This window comes from Vanessa tameamea, chromosome 2 (assembly GCF_037043105.1).
Source record: "Vanessa tameamea isolate UH-Manoa-2023 chromosome 2, ilVanTame1 primary haplotype, whole genome shotgun sequence".
Lineage (NCBI taxonomy): Eukaryota > Metazoa > Arthropoda > Insecta > Lepidoptera > Nymphalidae > Vanessa > Vanessa tameamea.
The window spans coordinates 1,952,723-1,976,668 of NC_087310.1; the positions used below are offsets into that span (position 1 = coordinate 1,952,723).

The 23,946-nt window shown below is 31.2% G+C and overlaps 1 protein-coding gene and 1 non-coding gene across 2 annotated transcripts; both read right to left on the reverse strand.

Annotated features, from left to right (window-relative positions):
* Nucleotides 1-651: 651 nt before the first annotated feature.
* Nucleotides 652-11,810, reverse strand: LOC113398284 (uncharacterized). The gene is made up of 13 exons (XM_026636949.2): nucleotides 11,649-11,810; nucleotides 7,840-8,084; nucleotides 7,367-7,541; nucleotides 6,901-7,061; nucleotides 6,519-6,817; nucleotides 6,179-6,435; nucleotides 5,549-5,747; nucleotides 4,988-5,257; nucleotides 2,614-2,805; nucleotides 2,202-2,357; nucleotides 1,593-1,821; nucleotides 1,201-1,394; nucleotides 652-874 (listed from the first exon to the last, which is right to left on the reverse strand). Exons 2-13 carry the CDS (start codon nucleotides 8,073-8,075, stop codon nucleotides 741-743), a joined length of 2,502 nt encoding a protein of 833 aa, XP_026492734.2. The 5' UTR covers nucleotides 8,076-8,084; nucleotides 11,649-11,810; the 3' UTR covers nucleotides 652-740.
* A 1,186-nt stretch (nucleotides 11,811-12,996) lies between these two features.
* Trnas-gcu (transfer RNA serine (anticodon GCU)) lies at nucleotides 12,997-13,078 on the reverse strand. Its single transcript has one exon. It is a non-coding gene; the product is annotated as a tRNA-Ser (tRNA).
* Nucleotides 13,079-23,946: the final 10,868 nt, after the last annotated feature.

The window sequence follows — 23,946 nt, forward strand, 5'->3', positions numbered from 1 at the left end:
TACTTTTGATTTGGTAACAGACTAGAAAACAATTAGTGTCAATTATTATTATTTCTCAATATTTTATGTGTCGGTTATAAAAACGGTGGGATGTTGGTAATATTTTTGCACTGGCTATACGATATATATATATATATATATATATAACTTATGGGTATCTTATGGTTATCATAATGTAATGTTTATATATCAAAATATTATGATACCCAATATTTACAATGCGTTTTTTTATGGCTGTGGTTGTTAAACTCCTAACTTATATGTTTTTTTATTTATATTTGTTTTGATATGATAAATCTCAAACAGACAACACTTTTTTTTTCTTATAAATTATGTGTAAACTTTTACAATAATATAAAACTCCACAGATACTTATTTTATAAAAATATGCAATTTTTAATAATTAGGTTCCTAACTAAATTATTAAGCCTACATTAATATTACGTAAATTTCAATAGAAATTGTGCAAAGTAGAATGTGTTCAAAAATTAATTACCCCTTGAACCAGTAAATAAGGTAATTTTGTCAAATAAATAAACTTGCTTTATAATAAGGTATTCTTAATTACATAACATCGTAACTGTGATATTTTTATAGCGGAAAATTTAAGAGCTCAGTGCTTTTTACTAATCAATAACACTTTTATCATTATCATTTTATAACATAATATAATTACAAATTAAAACAAAATTAAATTCGGTAGGAATGTTACGTAGAATAAATTTTATAGGTATACATCTTTAAAAATAATTTAGAAGATAAGTGAAAATTAAAAGGACAATACTAAATCCAACTCTGCCACAACCGCTGTAACATCCGAAGTCATTAATTTGAACTTGATACCTTATATTGTATGGGAATCTGCAAGCATTATCTGAAATAAACAATAAATATATTTATAAAACTTTACATTATTATTATCGATACAAAAAATTAAATCATAACGTGTGTCTGTACATGACGAAAATAAAAAATAATAAGTAACACCCGATGTTAGCGAAGATTTATAACTAATTTTAAATTAAATCGATGTTTTAACCATGAAAAGTATAAGAAATTATTAAGAAAAGAAAAAAGTGAGTTAATAAAGAGTGCATAAGTATGTGTCCACTATATCCTAGATGACTTATAGCTCATGAGATTGGCAGGCCGTTGCCGAAATCGGCAATTAAAAAAAAAAGATAATAAGTATTTAAACACCTGTACAAATTGAAGTAAAAGTTGTTGTTGTTGCAGGCACAAGTGACGATACAGATATGTAAAAGAATGGACAAGAGCCGACTGTCCAAAGACCGTCACAAGGATTCTGCAGATCGATCTCAACGTTTCCAGTGCTCGCCAACGTTTGACATATCACATCACTTTCACCTTGACCAGTAGTAGTTGAGTTTTGACTAGAAAATAAATTAGTTTCATTGACATCGTGTTATCATAAATCATATCGATACGTTTCAATATTATTATAATTTGATCGCGTAATAATTAAACACAACTGAAATTTCAAATATTATTGTCATGGCAAATCAAACTGATTGTTCAAACCAGTGAATTTCATCAGCAGTAGAAATAAAATCTTAAAATCAAGAACTCACCTCGGTTGCGTTACGAAACGTGAGTAACAAACTACGAGACTTCCCATTCCTGCATTAGTCCTTACAATCCGAACTCTCCTGTTACCGTTCCCTCCATAAAAATAATTGGGACTGATGGAATAATAATTTACGGAGCCCGGTTCTACATAATCATCGAACTGCCTTGTGCCCGATATCGATTCAGAATTATAAGTTGATCCACACAGGGGGTTCACTATTCTTCGTCCAACTACAAGATATCATTGTATTTTATATTATGTATTTATTGATTGGATTTCTATGTTCTTTAGGATTATACAGCAGGTAATAGTTTAAGCAAATTGCATTTCTCATGTGACTTATATTTTTCTAATAAACGAATTTCCATAGTTTATTATCATATTGTGTTCATTATTAATAATACGTTGCTGTTCAGCCGTAAACAATGATTGAAGGAGATAATGTTTTATAAACAAATGGTCTCGTGTTAACTCTTATTTTATCAGAGAAAAGAGAATGTAATGTAAAATAAAAAAAAAAATTACGTTCCAAATTATTTGGCCACGACTGGCATACTAATGTGAAAATCGTCGAGTAAAATTAAAGCGTATCTTTTCAAACTGTTTTTACCTTGTTCGATACTTGCAAGTACAGGATTCATCGCAGTCGCTGCATTATTGCCATCTGAATTTAAAGATATCGTCCGAATATCATTGTGTACATCTCGTACTAAAGTCCAGAGATTATCGTACTGGTTCGTTGCTGTAGCATACAACATCCTTAAATCTGAAAAAAGTAGTTATTTTTTTAAAAATAAAATTTAAAAGTGTAAAGTTAATTAATTATAAGCGGTTAATCAACATCTCAACAAGAGACTATGATTACATTACACAAAAACAGTAGAATTATTATTGATTCGACTTATACATAATAAATACAGTAAGTATTTAGGTATATTTTATGATAGCTACTTTTCTATACAGATCATAGATAATACATATTTTTTTCTCTAAGTCCTCGAGACAGATTATTATGATATTACCTGGTACAGTTTCATTTAAAATTCTCGCTTGTTCCCAAGTCAATTGAGTATTTTGAACACTGGAGCTGAGTAAAAACAGAATGACTGTAGAGTTCCCGCCAACATAGTTTGCTGTTCGTTCATTTTCTAGTTCACTTTGCATCATAATTCGAATATTTGTTAATGCTGTTTCCAGATTCACACCGCCGAGTACTAAAAAAAAATCATACTATATTTAATACTACTTAACTATAAGACCATGGTGATTGGTCAAGCCTTTTCGAAACAGTTTTGAAGTAATGAAATGAATCTGAAAATGCTATTATACCAATATCCAATTTAATATTGAATTTAATTTTAGAACCGGCGTAATGTTAAAAAAAAAAACACAATAACTCTTGTATCTCCGAATATGTTACTTGGTATGTAAATGTAGGGCTTTGTGCAAGCCCGTCAGGGTAGGTACCACCCACTCATCAGATATTCTACCTTCAAACAGTAACAATCAGTATTGCTGTGTTCCGGTTTGAAAGGTAAGTGAAAAATGATTTATTGTTTAAAAGAGTTTAAAAAAATATATGGACACCAGCTATTCACAATAAGATAAGTTTAACCATTCACTTCTAATGACTTCGTATAGAGAGAGAGAGAAAGAGAGAGAGAGAAAAATAGAAATAGAGAGAAAGAGAGACAGAGAAAGAGAAATAGAGAGAAAGAGAGAGAGAGAAAGAGAAATAGAGAGAAAGAAAGAGAGAGAGACTAGTCGAACTTCAAAGCTACACATTATTGGACACCTGGACCGTGGGACTAGGTAATCTATAATAAAATAATGCAAAATCTATACTAATTAATAAGTTTAAAGCTTGTTTCAAACAAATTATAATAAATAAACAAGACAAATTAGTAAAAGTATATAAGAATGCATACATTACAAAAATACTTCGTTTTTCCATGCAAGATGAATAAATGGATATATATTTGATGTATATAAATATTACGTTTTATAAATCATGTAAAATTACGATTAATAATTTTTTTAACAACCTAAATACTTTCATGAAGTATATTTACATTTAAAATTCAATTTCGGATTTATAGGTAATTTATTGATCATTAGTCTGATAGTTATTTATATGTTTAATGATGTGATAGATTGCATAGTATTGTGTTATCTTAAGTGTTTCCAAATACCTTGCAGTATTCCACTCAGAATGTCTTATCAAGTGGGTATTTGTGTTTTTCCTTGTAAACACATATTTTTATACATTTTTAAACATGATTTAAAAATTTGAACTAATGAGAAAAGTTCATTTTACGTAAGTGCGTAAATGAAATTTTTAAGAATGTAATCCAATTATTGGATTTGATTAAATGAGCTTAACTCCTACAGCAAGGGCCATCACATTCATCCACGAAGACCATTCTCAGTACTATGACTTCGAAGTGAAAGATCACAGCAAAAGGTCTGAAATCACTTTCAATCGACTAGACGATTGATCAAGAGAGAAAGACAAGTAGCCTCAGAAAAATTACTTCTTAGAACGAGCAGTACAAAAGCTTTACTATACACAGCGGGCACACCGACAAGCATCGCTCTATACGAACTCTAATGAAAGGTCTTATTTAATAGCTCAGGAGTTATAAATAAAACAATTGCATGACGATCAGCCATTCATTAGATGAAAATTGTTGATATGTGATATTATCGTGTAAAAAGATGAACATTCTCAAGAAGTATTTTGAATATCAAGAAAAAGTGTCACGTGTAAAAAAATAAGCGCCAGGGAATCCAATCAGCCTAATAAGATCCAAGTAGTTGCAAAAACATGTCCAGTCAAATAGAGTAGCACTCCAATTAATACAAAAAAAAAGAACAATTAAATACAATTACATTATCCATATATTATCCTCTGTTAATGTACACCAAAGAAAAAATAAAAACAGAAGTACTTGTAACATATCATAATAATATAATAAACGTTACAATAACTTATATTAGTCTTATCATTTAAAAGTGATCTGTGTCTTTATTCGAATATTTAAGAAGAAAAGAAGATTTCTTTCTACTTTACTTTGCTTTTCTGCACTTGATTTAATATTTAATTAGATTTTTGTGTAGTAGAATTTTAATACAGAAAATAAAACGAAATTCAATACGAAATTAGTCAATTCAAATTCAGTAGGGTGTTGCTCTGCTCTACTATGTAAACAACTTTACTTATAAGAATAAAACTCATAGTACGCTATTCACAAAATGCATTCAACATGTACCTACGTCAATAAATATAAACAGAAAGTGCACTTTTGTGTGATCACACACGTGAAATATAATATCTCTTGGGGTGTTTTGACTATTTTTTGGGGTAAAAACATATAAAAAAGAAAGTCAACTTACATGATTGATGTCTCGCCATTGTATATTCTATGTGAAAATCGGCCAGAGAAAAGGTTTTATTTATTATAACATTTCCGTCGAAAGCACTCAGTAAAGTAACACTTGATCCAAACTTTCCAACTTCTATGTTATCGAGAATGAAGGAGATGGCTGGATATATGGTCTGATACTGCCAGGACGAATCGACCACCAGGTAAAGATTTGTCTTGAGTCTGTAGTTATTTGAACTTATATCAGTAGAGAAACAGCTCAAATCGTTTAGATTGTTGCCTGAAAATATTGAAAATTGTTTATTTCGGTAATATTTTTACAATCAAAATTATACAATAGAATAGATTCATTCACATGTATTGTAATTTCATTTGCGTTATTTATCATATATATTTTCTATATAAAAGCTTAAGAACCCATCATCGTCGACGACTCTTTTCGTTGCGTCACATTGACGACTCTTTTCGTCGCGTTTGATTCCCGTCGACAACTCTTTTCCTCGATAAATAACCCAAGTGAATCATTTAATAATAATGAAAATATTAGTTTTCGTCATAACCTGATACTTACTTACGTAACTTTGGAAATTGGTAACAGCACTGTTAACTGGTTGTTCTAACCCTCCGATAATTGTTCCACGTAGGGGTATATTTGTGTCTAGAGCGGCAGCAAACGCGTAGGTTTCAGCAACTAAATTAGTATTTGTTACGAGTTCTTGAATTAAATTTCTTCGATTACAAGCTCTGCGAGTTGAATCGAACACTCCATTCTGTAAACACAACAAAGATCTATAAGCTAATAGATATTTTGAATAATTATAGTTAATTGGTTATATCGTATGCACTTATAATATTAAATCTGTATAAACTATTCATACATAGTCCAAACGAGAGATTTAGTGTGATAGTAATACATATTTTTATAATAAATAAAGTAACCTTATCATATGCTACAATTATAGTCTGTCCTTTTTCTAAAAAAAAAAACACTTGATTCTCAAACCTATTGATGCAGAGTATGTATTATTTTTATAAGTAAAATTGTTCACATAAGAAGTGACCAAAATTGCATTGATATTATAGACTATCTTTATCAGGACCGACTATTCTATTACTGTTTAATGATGAGTAAAAAACCTAAGAATATTTTACGAAAACTTTTTCAAAGATATCTGGTGCCAAAAAAATTTATAAAACTAACCCTTGCAGAGTAATACATATCAAGAAGCTGTGACAGTTTTAATGATGATCCCTGTAATGCAGAATTCACAAGGTTGCCTAATATGAATCCATCCATGCCACCACGTATTTCAGGATCAGAAATTTCAATATTAGTTCGACTGCTAAGCATATAGTATCTCTGCGCTTGCGTTGAGTTCCAATTACCAGCTGCACCGATCGATATAGAGGTACTACCTCTTTCTATATTTTGAATAAGAACAGCTTCAGCTAAATCTCCTGAAATACGAGAAATGTTAAGTCATTTTTTTTAATAATGAATAATAATATGTGTAACAGTAATGAAATAATAATAATTTTACCTGCTAACGTGGTTGGATAAGTAGATGTAACAAATTGTTGGATATTCGGATCGTCAATTATAGAACCCTTAGCTAGTTCCAAAATTGGTATCGTTTGGAATTGTGCTCCACCAGCTATACCCGCCAGGACATTACCAGCAGACACGGCACCCCATGGTGTGTTAACGACCCCACCAAGAATTGGACATTGACTCTCTCCTAGTAACTGACGTTCAGATTTTACCCCATTTAGATCTGTATATTCGATATCGTCTTTCGGATTAAATTGTCTCATTTGACCGTTTTTATCTGCGGAATTTCTAAAACAATAAATATGTTAGTCAACTTCTTTGATTTCTTACAATTTATGTTACTAATTTCTACATATCTAGTAGGTACTTACAATTTAGAGAGATCCAAAATTTCAACATCATCTTTCATAGCATGACGTGAAACATCACGAATAGTCCTTAAGTCGCGATACTGCGCTAATGTATTACAGGTATTTTCATTTCCACGAATGCGAGCATCGATTGTGGTTGATATCATATTATGTAGAGCGCACTACAAAGCAATATTCAATAATTATAATGTTTTAAATATCGCTAAATTATATTGAAATTAAATAGATCAATTACACTTGTGAAATTAAATATATTTACAAATTAACCAAAAAAAACAGTTATATTTCTAGTAAATTCAGGGATTTATAAAGGACTCTAAAATAATCCGGAAAAAACCGACCGGAAGGAATCAGGCACCATAATGTAAGATATAAATAAAACGACACCAAATTATTTACCACACATGCAGGTGTGGTAATTTCGGAAAAACAAATGTTTTTAAAAAATATATATATTATGTTTTACCTTTAAAGTAGAATTTATAGTATTATTGGACAAAACTTGCAAATTGCCTGGAATAATTTTCGTAAGAAGCAACTTGTTACGATAAAATGAATGGGAAGTAGGTGCGAATGGCAACACGGACGATGACACTATGTTGGCTCCTGGTTGATGGTATTCAATACCATCTTGTCTGTATCTGTAAAATTTAAATCTAAATTGAGAACCCATTCCTTTTTTAAAACATGGATACGTTATTTAACACATAATGTCTTCGAGCTTATTAAAGCTAGTTGAGGTACTTTGGTAGCAAAATTCTTAAGTCTACACGTCTAAACTGCAGGTAAAGAAAATAGATAAACACAGAGAAAATGGTAGAGAAGTACAAACGTTGCTTGTGTTACAACGGCCGGCTTTATCGCAATAGCAGCGGTCATTTAGGCACAATATAAATTATAAAATTTGTAGGAAATTCACAAAATCTTGAAATAACTTACGTTTGAAGTAATATAACAACCAATTGCCTCAAATCCATGTTAACATTGGGGTTGTCCTCAATTTTAGTGATTATATCTATTAAAACAGACATTGATGTTGGTGGTAGGTTGTTTCTGTTTATTAACATTGTGTCTGTGTAACATTCTCTGAGGTCGGGAGCTACACTCGTCTGAGCCGTCAACTGTGCATGCACACAGCTCGTGGCAGCTGACATTAACATCACCAACCAGAACATGGTGACGGTCTGCAACAAAAGAACGAAAATTAAATAAACTTGTTCTTCGCCGGCTCGAGTGAGTCTTGTTTTAGAATTCATAAAGAATTCATAATTATGGATTATCTCTGGTATCGAATTCGTTTCACTTGGATGTCGGCATATTACGCGTCAGATCGTTATCTCCAACAAACCGAGATGGCAAAGTAGATATCCTCGTAATACGTCAAGACGTCTAGAATACGTTGTTCTGTTAAGTCAAATACGCACTCAGCAATACTCAGTGGGGCAGCGTTGTGAAAAAAATATAAAGATTCTCCTTAAATTAAAAGAAGGCTTATACCCAACAGTGGGAGTTTTACATGCTGTTTCTATATAAGAAATAAACTAAAATATAAATAAATAATAATAGTCATTATTTGACTGAATTTGTATTACAATCTATGTTTGTTTAAAGCAAATCATACATACATCCGGTTCTCTACCCAGAAACAAGGACCCATAATAATTAAATTCAAAGTATCGTTATGGGATCTATTATAAGTATGCGAGAAAAAATAACTAAAAGAAAGTAATATTTCGCGCCATTTCACGCAAACGATCACAGAAAAGAATAACTTTTTTTTTTATTTTTTTTTTTTGTGGAACGGCATATGTAATCTGATTATCATTTGTCACTAATAGAATCACTAGTAGTCAGAAAATAATTATATCACTTACTTCAATTGTTTTACACTTTCTATAAACAAGAACTACATAATTTATTAAGGTTCGGTGGAAGAACACCTTATGCGTGTGCCTTTGCCAGGCCCTAAAACCAGCCTTTACTTTATAAATAAAAAATTGAAATTCAATTGAAAATGTATTTTAAAAAACAATCAAAAACTTTAATACCTTTATTCTAAAATGGAATTCAATTAAGGTTATGTACATATTTGAAATACATTTATTACAAATAACCAAATCTCCACCAAGAACCAAAAGGAAATAACTCAATATACATTTTCAATAAACTTTAGACCGTCTCCGAACTGTTTCAGGTATTTTATCTGATTGATAAAGATGGCTGGTGTTTTTCTACACACTATCTTGTCGATAGTGTTGATGCATCGTTATATTGTATTGTATTTTCACCAAGAATACGCATGCTATGATATAAATAATAATGACGAATGAGCTCAGGCATTCCGATTCTTTGTATATGTAACTTATCATACTTGAAGGTATTATGATTATCAAAAGAAAAATTAAGGAGCGACTAAAAATTAACGAATGATTGATTTAACTGTAAGCAATAATAAATCTAGTTATTACGTTTTTTTTATGACTTCGGTGAACAATTTAGCTACCTGATAGTGGTCAGTGCTGTTCATAGACATTGGCGCCGTATAAAATTTTAACCATTTCTTACATAACCTTTGGAATTGAGATATTATGTCGCGTATGCCACTAGTTACATTCACTCACTCACTCTTAAAACTGTAACACAAAAATACAAAGTATTATTACTTGGCGGTACAATACATGATGAGTGGGTAGGTATTAACGCAGACTTACTGACGAAGACAGGACAAGAGAAAGACCTTCATCAAGCTTAATACAATTATTTGCTATTATATTTGAAGATTTTTAGCAAATTTTCTTTACGTAGCTTTAATAATCTAAAATAAAAATACGCCTTATTTATTCTAATATAAACACTTTTGAACAAAAATATGAAAAGAAGTATTTTTCTGATGGGTATCGTAAAGGTACATACATTTTACATACATTAACAGCCTGGAAATTTCCCACTGCTGGGCCTTAGCCCAGACCTTAGCCTTCTCTCCTTTTTGAGAAGGTTTGGACTATATTCCACCACGTTGCTCCAATGCGGGTTGGTGGATACACATGTGGCAGAATTTCGTTGAAATTAGACACATGCAGGTTTCCTCACGATGTTTAACTTCACCGCCGAGCACGAGATGAATTATAAACACAAATTAAGCACATGAAAATTCAGTGGTGCCAGCCTGGGTTTAAATAATTTAAAATAATATTGCCTAATGACAATTTTAATGTAGGTACCAACTTGTTAGCATTATACGAATATATTGATTGCGTATGATGATTAAGACCCTATGAGGCTTATAATTATAACAGCATTCATAATTGGTTATAAATAAAAATATATTAGATTTTAACACGTGAACTTGAAAGCATTGTTAAATACACGTGTTACGTATAGTTCTCCTAAAACGGTTTGTGTACATATTTACAAGAATACACAATGTAACAGGCTATCTTCGTCCAGCAACTTCACCCACGTGGAAAAATATATCCTTTTCCTAACTAACCTCTTTATTATCATTGATAGTGTAAATTATTCATAGTGAACAAATAAATTAAAATGGATTCCGTATTTCCAGTGCAGGAAGAGGTTATCTACAAATAGCCATTTTTTCTTTACAATGTTGATTCCTGCCAAGATGATTCAGAAAGGTGTGCATATCTAGCCACTTTAACTTCTGCCACTAGGTAGGTACTACGTAATTAATTTCAATGAGTGAATCATCGTTAGTATCTATCTGTATCTACAGAGATTTCCTGTAATGAACTGTTTTTTTAAACCAAATCAAAAATAGGTCTTATTAAACTGAGAAGCATTAAACATTTGTTGGTAGAACTTTGTGCAAACTTGGTTGGTTCTGCCCACTCATTAGATATTCTACCGCGACATAATACTTAGTATTATTGTGTTTCGGTTTGAAGGGTGTGTGAGTCAGTGTTACCACAAACACAACGAGCATATTATCTCCCAAGGTTGGAGGCGCATGTGAGGATTTTTATTTCTTTCAGCGCTTATGTGTATGGACGGTATTGATCGCTAACCATCAGGATCATCTATCATTTGCCAGTCCACCTAGCTAATTAATAACCTTAATATTAAAAAGTTATGTTTGACTCATTACCATTTTAACTATTCATATAAATACTTTAGGTAAAATTATATGTGTATTATATGATGAACACCTTTGTTTTTTGTATATGCGTGATTTTTAATATACAAATAACACAATCTATGATGACCTTGAGATTTCATAGCTATTGTAAATATCGCGAGTCATTATCATAAAACACATAACCTAATTTAAGTACTAAGTATTTTAAGGTCGTACTTATTTAATGTTATACTCCTGAAATTCGTATTGCAACATGCATGACTACTGAAACGATAAATAAAAGCAATCACATTTGCATAATTATTATTGATAACATTAAAATTTAGCGCGTGATGTTGCTACATGTAAAAATCTTATATACAAAGCGCCTATTGAGAAAGTAGTCCTACCCTTTAATGCAAATAATCATAGCTAATTATGAAAAAAAAACTTCCATATATGCCATGTAATGTTCGTCTTTGCTTAGCTATAATTAAAAATGAAATATTCCTTTGTTTTCATTGATTACTTTAAAGAGTAAAGTATGGGCTAACAACACTATCAACGTTATAATAAGGACTAAATGATCATTGTAGAGATTATTATATACTTAATTAAATACTACCTTGAGTGAATATAGTCACAATTAAACAAATAAAAGTAATATACTTACAATGCACTTATTACAATGTAAACTTTATACAATGATTGTAGTTAGTCTTTCTTCTCTTTGCACAACACTATGACATAACACTCAATATAACATATTGGTCACTTATAGCTCAGGTTTATTAATTGTTCTTCCTTCTGGCACACCCAACGCATGCCTAACGTATGCTTATAAAATAAAGGGCAGTATTACACGATAAGATAATAAAAGCAGGTCTAGATAAATTCGTGATAGCCACATTGTGCGTCCTTATCGAGGTATATCTGTTTTTTGCTAGCGATTACGGCGATAACATTGATTATGGTGAAACCTGTTACTTCGTTACAATAAATATTTTTCGAAACGCACGTCGGATTCGTTTTTAAGTGTTTGATATCATTAATTAAATAAAATGTTACAAATAATACCTTTGACCGAATTTGAAATCTTTTTGACCGAATTTTGACAACGGTTACCTATCATTACCGTCTTTACATTAAGGGCACACGGGGCACGTGCCCAGGGCCCCCGCTCTAAGGGGACCCTGAAGAACGAACTCTTAAAAATGTACTCTCAAAAAATTCTCTCACACGTTGACTGCTACGTATATTTTTAAAATTGCCATATTTGTAAGAAACATTTTTTTTTGTAAACTTATTTATCAAAAGGCTAGTGACGATAGTCGACATTAAAAGTTGAAATCTATAGACGTGCTCTTCATGATAGAAATAGAAATGCTATGGCCATAAGATTGACCCACTAATAAGATTTCAAGAATTAACGAAAATTACCGCACCGTTTATTTGAAATTAAACAAAAATTATTAAAATTAAAAATAAATTGTTTCATTGTTATTTTGTTCAATATTTTGCTACATATTTTATTTTAGTATATATCTAGCAAAAGGGCCCTCCGACCAAACATAAGGAATAGGCCTATTGCTTAAGATAGATACACGTTACGTATTTGCCCTACCTCACAATCTAGAATACCACAAATTTGTGGGTCTGATTGAGATCCGACGCAGGACCGAAAGCTTTACCGATAGTTTTTTTATATGAAACTTTTATATGAAACTGTCTTTCTTAAAGAATAATATTTAATACAATAAACATAAGCAACATTTTTTTATAATTTTGTCTTGAAAGTGAAATTTGCGACAATTTTAATTATCATGTTCGTGCTCAGCGAGTCAAAATACGTACGTAATAAACGAAATTTGAAGGAAACTTCGTTACTTCATGCGCTTTCTCTAAACTTTTTTCAAACCTATTACACATTACAGTTGTATCATTACAGTCGTCTCGAAATAAGTCATATTATAATTATAAACAAGTAAATATATTTTGAATACAAATTAACAAAAACTTATCGACGAGGATGGGATTCGAACCCACGCGTGCAGAGCACATTGGATTAGCAGTCCAACGCCTTAACCACTCGGCCACCTCGTCGCTTGTGAGCAGACGCAAATATTATAATTACATATAAAGATATATTCAACGTTCAATGTATTTTTAATAATAACATAAAACTTTAAATGTTTTTAATTTATTATAAGACGTCTTCCCGTATTCATAACATTACAGCAGACAATAACATTAGCATTGAGCAGTATATATATTTATATTTGGAATATATATATTAAATTGATACTATAATTAGTTTTGCAAGTAATATATTTTTACTTACAGTTTTATTATTTAATAATCAAAATTAAAATACATATATATGAAAGAAAAGCACATGATTTATCGAAGTACGAAAATAACAGTATTATTGTTTGTTAAGGAACATTCATGGTGCCATCTATTGGAAGTTCTCAATACTACGTGCAGTAAATTAGGTTTTAACTTATTTGTCTTTTTTAAATTATTTTTTTAGATTTATTTAAAACGAATAGTTTTATAATAACATTTTTAAGCGTCATTCAATATAAATGCTTAGTTTAAAATCTTCTTCACTATTATTCGTACAGTGACATTTCTAAATGTAATATTAGAACAGCGACATCTATGTTAAATATTGAGAACCTGCTTGTTCCAATACTTAGTTCTTAAATTTCTCACCAGTTGTTGAATTAAAAGTTTCTTTTTATTTTTTTTTTGATCAGTAATCTATCTTTTCCACCCCATTTTCTATGCTAAAATATATTAAACAAACTGTGCTTTTTCGCATTTACCTATCGTTGTCAGTGTCTGATTATCCCAAAATATGAACCTGATATTTTTTTCCAACTTGCTACATACAATATTCATTTTTAAATAATACTAGTTAAAAAAATAGCGAAGGCGCCAAAGCAATAAAATATTATTTTATTTAGAATTTTATTTTATTTTAAATTTAGAGTATGAGCTAAGTAAAAAAATTGCATATAATATATAAAATAGGATAATATTTTTATTATATTTATAATTAGGTTATTTCCTATTGGCGACTGAGGTTTTTCTTTTTATAATGATGTGTATAATAGCACTCTACTTACTTAACTATTAATCTTAACATAAAAATAAAGTTAATGACAAGCTTCATTTTGTGGTAGCTACAGAACACTATTCAGAATTACACCAAGACATTGCCGCGGAACAAAAACAAATAGAAAAACGAACAAAGGAACTGGTTTACTTGGAAAAAAAAGGCGCGTTAATTAAAACATCAAGAAGTCTATTAAAGTTATAAAGCTACATAAGTTAATTGCAATCCATTTGATAATATTAATTAAACTGCTATCAGAAGCAGGCTGACTCGTCGGAGTCTAGACGAGGCTTCTCATTGGAATTGCTTTGGTACACATTACATTGATTTGTGCGACCGACCGTCTCGAGCTCAGCGCTGAGAACGTGGGTATGTGGAAACAAAGGATTTATAACCACGTTTATTTTCTTTGTAAAACCCACAAACGACTATATACGCTTGCAGTGAAACAATGTTAGAGCGTATACTGTGTTTTACTACCTTTAAAAAAAGCTTTGAATGATTAAGGTCCGTTAGCCAAGAAGCAATGTAATTAATAAGATTAATATTGTAAGAATTATGTTTTGTAATCCGATAGATGTGGAACTTTCTTAATTCCTTACTGAATTGTACTGTTATTTTATTGCATATTTTCAGAGGTCTAGTTTAATATACGAATTCGGAGAAAGTTTCGTTTTCAAAGCAAAGCAGCAAAAACGAATTTTTAATTTGATAGATCTTCTTTAAAAAAAATCTTTAGAAAATTCATCGAATGCATGTCATATCTGTTATACGTACGAAGTCGGGTCGGGTAGCTAGTGTCCCACAAGTCGGTACACGTTCAATAGGCATTAGTACCTAATTGTTTTAAAGAAAAGTAGAATCATATCTGTGTTACAGCGAAGCCTCAAAAGTGCACAGACTTAGCTTGCAAACAGTATTGGCGGGTAAAACATCGTCGGAAGGTCTTCGCACTCGGTAAATTTTACAGGATTAAGAAAACATCTCACATTACATTCGATTTACGGTTTCTTTGACTGACTGAATGGCATTCGGTTATCTTGTTCTTTTTTCAAGAATTATTTATTTTACGTTATTTTATTAGTGTTACATGCGTTTACATTTTAAAAAAAATACTGAATAATATTATTCTTCCCTAAATATTAAATGCTTAGAAGGATGTGTTGCATAATTTTGGTTTATATTTTAATCCAAAATTTACATAAAGTATTGAAATTCATCATCAAAATAAATATAGTTACGAAGAAATGGTCGTTTTAGAATTTTATAAAAGGCAAGTTTTATTTTATTAACACTTATCACGCAATTTTCTTAACTTCGAGAAAAATCCTGACAAAGGAGCAACTACATCTTATAATATCCTGTGGAATATCGATGAGGAAGTCTGCCTAAGAGATTATCCTCTCACGAGATTGAGTCCCCACTTCCGAGCTTCCAGACGTGAAATATAATAGTCTACAGCTTGTAGATTACCAGACCGACTAAAAATCTTTCATTTTTAAAGTCTACGTTCAAAATAATGTTTTGCATTATCAAATTCGTATTGAAATAATTTATCTACAATATTGACAACGTAATAATTATACTAAATACGCGTTGACACTTTATTAACTCCATATATTTCATACGATTAGAAATTTGACAAATGCGTTTATCTTGTTTTTGATAGTCAAATGTTTCATTTTATTTCGGAATTTCGACTAGGTTAATATCAACTAAAGTTGACATCCAAAAGGTCATATATACCTCTTTATTCGACGGCTATTGTTACATTTAACATTGAAACTATTTAATTACCATTTATTTCTCGTTACATAATATGTCATGGCAATATAAAATTATTATGCATATTGTTCATCTGTTTTAACGTTTCCATTCGTATTTGAAATGTTTAAAATTCTACACGCGAACATAGAGAAGCTATTGAGCCTTCAATAAATTCACATTGGCATTAGTGGTTCAATATGGATGCAGGAAAATCGTCTGCAGGACGGAAATGTGCGGCCAACCGCGGTATGGTAAGTGAAAACGGATTACTGCGACAACTACCTACATATTATATTATGAACTGTTTTAATGTGTTATGCTATATATATGAAATCAAATATATACAATTTTTCTAAGATTAAAAATAATTTCATAATCACTTTTGAATCAATCGATCATTTTTAAAACCGAAATGAATTTGGAAGGTCTACTCGATTAAAGTATATTTTAATTTGGACACTTGTATATCTAACATACGGTTCGGTACGGAGTTTAAAACTGCTAAGAAAAGCGGACAAAGCCTCTAAATTTACTATTATTTCTTAAATCGCTAATCGCTGTAGCCCAAAGTTGAACGAATAGATCGATGATTGAATGAAGCAGGAAAAGGAAATACGTACCAATAAGCTGTAATATCAATCATTAACCAGGTAAGTATTTCATTATCTCTGATTGCTGTATATGATATACCCAAGTTATAAACATCTAGCTGGCGTGATTCAGAAACGTAAATAATTTAATTAGCGCCATCTATTGGTACCAGATTGCACAATTATATAGTTATATACTCTTTGAATTCAAAATCATCGGCTTAAATTCGTGGCTTATACCACTTGCGCCATTGCGGCTTTTGACCCTGGCCTTTCAGGTTAAAAGGACTGTGGTGAGGAAATACCCGGTTACGGAGGTAGTCCTCGAGGACCCAGAGTGGCTTTTAGGTCAGTCAGGAAGAACCGTACTAGTAAAATTTTTTCTTTAGTATATGTTTAATATAATGAATACTTTTACTCGCAAGTTTCATCAACTGAGACTAGTCTAGTATGTATTACAGTTCAGTGGCTCGGCGCTGAGATTGAAAGCAGTGACATGAAATATTATATTTTGTCGTGAATTTAATAAAAATGTGAATCAACTGGTGCATTACCCGCCAGCTTCGCTAGGCCTCTATAAACATATAACAATTTGTCTTTTATTTTAATAAATAATAATCATTGTAACGATGTCCAATTCCAATGTACATTCGACTTATATTGCATTTTTATAATTAAGTTCAGACTTTCGAGCGGTATTAAGTAACAAACATCCAAACACTAATGAATGAGTAGGATAAACGAGAATTTTATTAAATAAAAATCTATTTTTTCCGGAATAGTGTTGCCACTGTCTAAAATTCAAAAATCTGAGTCAGCATTAAATTTATGCTGGACGCTATTTTGCCCACGGCTTTCAATTAGCTAGTACGCCTAAAAGTCCAGATTATTTAAAGCCAGACTTTTTAAAAGCTACATGCTCATTTTTTAAACTGAACATACGTTTTTTGAATATGGAATTGACTATTGCCAGGCTCATCTGTCGACTACGTCATACTCAGTGTATTATACTGACAAAAAGCCTAACAAAGCAAAGGCACACAGATCGGACACGGAAATATTTGTCTAGACACGGTTGACAGACGTTTACACACATCTCAAAGTTAAAAAAAGCCTTAGCATATAATTTCAAAATTTTAATTAATTAATTTCATTATCTGAACTGATGTTCCTTGTGCAAGTAACTCAAACGTGTTTTTTTTTTATCTAACAACGACTATGTTGTTTTTAAAAAGTTGAATATTGTTTTGTAATTCATTCAGCCAATAATGAATCACATTATTTATTTTAAGTTTATCGTGGTCCTAAAAATGACCGATGTTCCAGTCCTTACTACTTCAATTTCTTATTCATAATCACAGTAACGAGGATCATATAATTGCAAGCTAGGACGAAGGGGGCGGTGGCTCCGGCAAGGGCTGTAAGCCAGCATCACGCGGTCGATGTCCACGCTCATCCCATACTCTCCATTACCACGAGCCGCATTTCAACACGTACAATACACTGACATTTTTCAATTAAGCAGCTGGTCGACACGGTAGTTTCGAAATGTTTCATTAATTACATAAAATTAATATTTAAAAAATAATAATATTAACAATATTTTCCTTATAATAGCATCCGTACCCTTGTGCTATTTGATCAGTCATTTTTATTATAATCACGAAGATTCGTACGTTTTAGTGTTGCATACTCAAAAGGTGAAGATAATTGTCTTCTATTAAACCGAATTCAGAACAAAAAATCTTCCAAATTTAAAATTAAAAACAAATGCAATTAAAATAAACTATTTAGGAAATTGTACATGAGTATCGTTAAAAAGAGACGAACATGAAGAGTATGTTCACCTATGTGTTATGTAAAATATAACAAGAAATACGTGCAGTGCGATTTAGTTCATCAGACTAATTATTTCAGTTGAACAGGACGAGTGTATATCGATATTGTGCAGTCGGGATATCGATTGCACTTCAATCCCCGGCGGTCGGTCATTCTTTCACCCGTGTATTGCAGCGGTGACTATGAAATCAACAACGCGGGTTTTCCGGATATGTTTACCGAATACACAACGTAAATTAATTGGAGTATAGATCGCACACAATTACGGCTAGCAGATGGGTAACTGAGAATTTATTCCTGCGTGAACTAAACGGACGGGTAGTTTGTTTTACAAAAACTTATCACAAATGATCATATAAATTTTTACATGATAATTAATTGTGATAAGGTTTAATTGTATTATAAATAATAAACTAAGCAATATAAGCATTACATCAATTTCTTGTCAAATAGATTATTTATAGAACTAGTAGTTTATAAGCAAACGTAGTGTAGGACGCCCTGTGGCGAGGTGGACTGACGATTTAAATTTTAAAAGGTGCCAAATACGGGATGGATGCGGGCTGCCTAGGATCGGGTTGGCTTTCGTCTAGCAGTGGACGGCAAAATTAAAAAATAATATATTTAAAAATGAAAAAAATAGAATAATTTTTTTTAAAAACTGTTTGTAAAATTCTGGTTTATTATTTGTTTATTATTACGTGACAGGAGCTCGGATTCACGGTTCCTATGTTTTCCTCTTCCTCTTACTTGAAGTTTACTCGAGATCGAGTTAAGAAATCTCTTTGCAAAGTCTGTCTAAGTTGAAGTGGTTGTGACTTAAAGGCTAAGAGTTGTATTCTCAGTTCTTTTGCCCGAGACTCAAAGATCTATCGATTTAATGCAGGAAACTGAAATTCACGGAACGGAGCCATTTATTTGCAATTTTCTGTCGTTGATATGCTCGTTGGAAAGTTTGAATTGAAAAGCATATTACTGCATACAACTTTTACCGTCTACCGTATGTAAAATTGCTATGAATACGAACGTCTGTCGCACAAAATAACAAACGAGTTTATAGCGTTCGCTCTGAGGGTTTCGTAGCAAACAAAGAACCCTTTAGGCTTATTCTTTTGACTCGCGTTAAAACTATTCTTTAAAGCCATACTGTACATAAACATTTGAAATGCGTAATATATAAAGATTCAATAAATTTTCTTCCTTTATCTTACTCATTCAAGAATGTTTTCGTATATACTTGTGTCTTGTATATTGTGCCGCTCAGTAAATAAATAAATGTTATATACGATTCATTTCTAATAGGAATAAAATATCATAAATGTGCTTAAAAATATTATTCGCTCAGGATAAACTACAAACTTCTTTCATTTTCCCCCCTTAATGTGGAAATGTAGTGGCGCTGCTTATAATTCAGATTTCAGATCCTAGCGTTGCTGAACGGTGGGCATTCATTTAATCCACAGATTCGAATGTCACCCTTATCATCAATACATTAAGGTCTAAAAACTTTTAAAATAAATGTGTCGTTTTTCTTGTAAGAGCATAATCTTGTGAAATAATTACCACTGTTTTGAGAGGTTCGTCTATAACTAAATATACGCAACGAAATGAACGAGCTGAATATTCCGTCCTTTTTCCGTTACTATAAATTTTTATATTAACAACAACAAAAAAACTATAGCGAAAAAATCAATAACGTTATTCATTTTAATTTTTAATTGTAAATAATAATTTAATGATCAAAAATTAATACCTCGAAAAAACAATATGAAATGAATATACCTATTTATAAATAAAATAACCAAAATAAAAATAATATATTATACGATGTTAAATTTACTTGACCCTGAAAATAGTTATACATCGCAGTCTCAGCAAAAAAAACACGATAAAACTGGCCAAAAATAATTTGCTGCAGCGAAAATTAAAATGAGAGATTGTCGAGAATAGCGTTCCGGTTGTATTTAGCGGAAAATGAAATGCTGAAAGATAGTTAGGCGGAAGAGGCGAGGGGCGGCTTGGCGCAGTACGGTCTGCTAGACGGCTACATCTACACTGCTCGATATAGTGGCAATGCATTACAGGTTTTATGTTTCATATGATAAGATCTATAAACGCTTACCTCAAAATAAATATTGACTGTCGACAACAAAAGTACTTTTGATACAATTTTACTGTAACCAGAAATTGAACTATAACTAAATAAATTAAACACGACCATTTCTAGATTGATTACTACTAAAAATACAGAGAGTACCGTGATTCTTAAGAAAATATGACATCGATAGTACAAAAGCCGTTGGAATAATATACATTTAAAACCCGTTAATATATAAACTAAAGAATAAAGTCTTCTATGGAAGTTCGATAATTTCAAATAATTGTTGTTATCAAACTATTAACCAATACTATTGATATTGAGGAACTTAGTTATTCACTTATCTTTTTAACTATACCGTCTCAGTCAAGAATTGCACGGCAAGGTAAGGTCTATTGAGTACATAATATAAATTAAAATGTCATATAGCTCAAATATAAATGTTTTTAGGAAAAAGTAAAAACTTATTTTGCTGTCTGTATTCAATTAAAACGCATCATCAGGTTTAATTTATTTGTACACGCTTTATTAGTATTTGATTAACAAAATCTCTGTGGAAACAAATCTAACAAGTTCATTTTAGTTTCTCATATTTCTAATTATCGTATGAATTTGAAAGTTATATAAGTACCAAATTTCAAATGAAATAATAGATATTCAAATTTTGAATGAGAATACAATATTGAAGTACTAAAAGTCAAAGTCATAGGTCAATATTTTTACTTACTGATAAATAACTTATTGATTCTAAAGAAAAACGCTCACAATTTGATCTCAAACCTAGAAGAACCGGCGTAAGAAAATCAGCGGCTGTTTTTTTTATTTTTTTTATATATATTTTTTGAACAATTGTATTTACAATGCATTTTTTCATACTTATCTTTGAAACGTCTTTGAAACGGTCGTTTCATTTCCAAGGTGAGTTATAGAAAACTAATGTCAGCTTTATAAATGAATCAATAATGAATGGCTGTTTGAAAAGATATTTAAGATACAGACATTCCTTGTTCATTATATACGTACCTTCCTTATATATTCGTATACATTGCCCCACAAAAGAATTATATTCGGGTAACATTCATAACTAGCTTATCCTTGTTTTTAATATAAATGAGGCAGAGAAATGAACACAGAATAGATCCTTGAAGGAACCATACTTATCGGAACCCCAAGAAATTTCTTACAATTAACATCAAGCCTTGAATACGATTGCTGTAGGAAGCCTTTATGCCGTAGTGACGTACCTTCCTGGCCATTGTTTCACGTTGCGCATAGTCGAAGGCCTTAGATAAATTACGAAATATCCCTAAGGCCATCAGACCTAAAAAATGCTTTTTGATGAGTTCGACACCAGCGTCGGCTGTGGAGTGACACCTTATCAAACTAATTTGTTTATTGTACAGGTTTTTTTTTTAAATTGTACTAACATTTGATTTCAAATTTTTTAAAGTATCCAGTTAAGAGAGATAGAGCTAGGAGAGTATTGAGTTGGGTCTATAATTATAAGGATTAAAATGCGAGCGCGAATATTTAAAACAAAAAAAAAGTATTATTACTATTTCCAAGGTTTTTTTTATTCGTTATAATTGTTTATTTCAGGTCAGTGCCTTTACTCTTCAGTGAGACAATGGACCAATTTTTTTTTGTTATGATTTATTCGTTTTATTAATAAAAATGAAAGCCGGCCAAGTGCGAGCCAAACTCGCGCACGAAAGGTACCTATCGTACCATCATCTATAGAAACGGCAAAGAAATCATGTCTTTTTTATGGCAGCTGTTAAAAATATTTATTTTATTCCGTTTTTAGTGTTTGTTGTTATAGCGGCAACAGAAACACATCATCTGTGAAAATTTCAACTGTCTAACTATCACGGTTCATGAGATACAGCCTGGTGACAGAAGGACGGACGGCGGAGTCTTAGTAATAGGGTCCCGTTTACCCTTTAGGTACGGAACCCTAAAAATAGGAATTACTGAAGCAAATAAATGATCAAAACATGCAAATTCATAATTTTAATCTTAAATTTGAATTATTATTAAAATTTCAGAATTTCAACTCCTGGTACAATATATATAATAAATTGATATGATACATATAAAGTCATCATTAGTATTATTATAAACATTTACAAACAAACATTAATATAATATACTTCATAGAATGTCCCTCATCTGCCAGTGGTTCTTTGTGCAGGGCAGGTACCAAACCACTCAACAATGACTCTACCGCCAAACGGTTATATCGTATTACTGGGTTTCGTTTTTATGGTTTATGGTGATCTTCGCCCCACGATTCAGGGAACATAATTTAAGAAATCGAATATTCTTATCGGATTGTATATTTTTGGTGACTTATATTTGCATGCAAAAATATTCAGCTTACTAAATCAAAATAAATGGATTTTATGAAAGTGTGTGTTATGGCTTAAATAGAAAATAATATACGCGCCATTTGCGTGTCTCACGCACAACTGAGCAAGTACTTGTATATTAATTTATTTTATTTTCTAAATTATTCGTGCCTTAATAATGCTATTTAAATCTAAATTAAACATCGCACCTATTTTAAATCTTACGTTAAACGAATACTCCTTTAAGGCTCTAAATACATTTTATTTATTTTAAATTTTATTATTATTAAAAAGTTATGATCAATATTGTATGTAACCTAATTATTCTTTTAAAAGCATTGATCAGTTCATATTATAGATTTAACAAAGAATAACTGGCAAGAATATACTTATATATTAACTAGTATCATAATTCCTGGCCTTTTATTTTTTCTCAAGTCATTTCTTTGTTTGAATTATATGACGGCAACGAGGAACCAAAATGAGAGGCGACTGTTGGTGTCATACCATCTAGTGCTATTGGAAAAAACTGCAAAAAAAATCGAATTGTTTGGCCATCATTGTTCACTATTTGTTGCATTATGTATATCCAAAATACTGTGGACGACTTAGGACTATTTTATTAGCAAACAGCATGCACCAATCGAATCCAGCATGTAACCCGACCCAGCTGTATCGTCTGTACTTTGCTCGAGATATAATTAAAAAGGTTTTTTTATTCACGCAAAAATCTCCGATTCATATGTACATATATTTTAATATAATGTTGAAGCTATTTTGAACAGATCCTTCGTCTAAAATATTTAATTGCGATCACGTAATAAATTGAATAAGTACATAATAATGTGATTTACATATATTTTCGCTTTTCTTTAAGCAAATTCTACAATCGCTGTGACTGTGACTGTGTTCATAATTCAATGTTTTTTTTTTTTAAAAAAAAAAAGAATGGCAACAGTAACAAATATTAAAAATTTTATTTTTATTTTCACTTGATATTAATCCTCATTAACAATAATCAACGTCAAAATGTTGTCGCTTTCTGTAAATTAAAATTGTCGTTTACTTAGCGACATGGACGCGTTAAAAAAAAAAAAGATGTGTGGCGTGCGATAAGATGGATTAGCACAGTACGGCTGCTACTGATTTTATAATATTTGTTTATACATGCGACATTAGTCAATACATAATATTTTATTGGC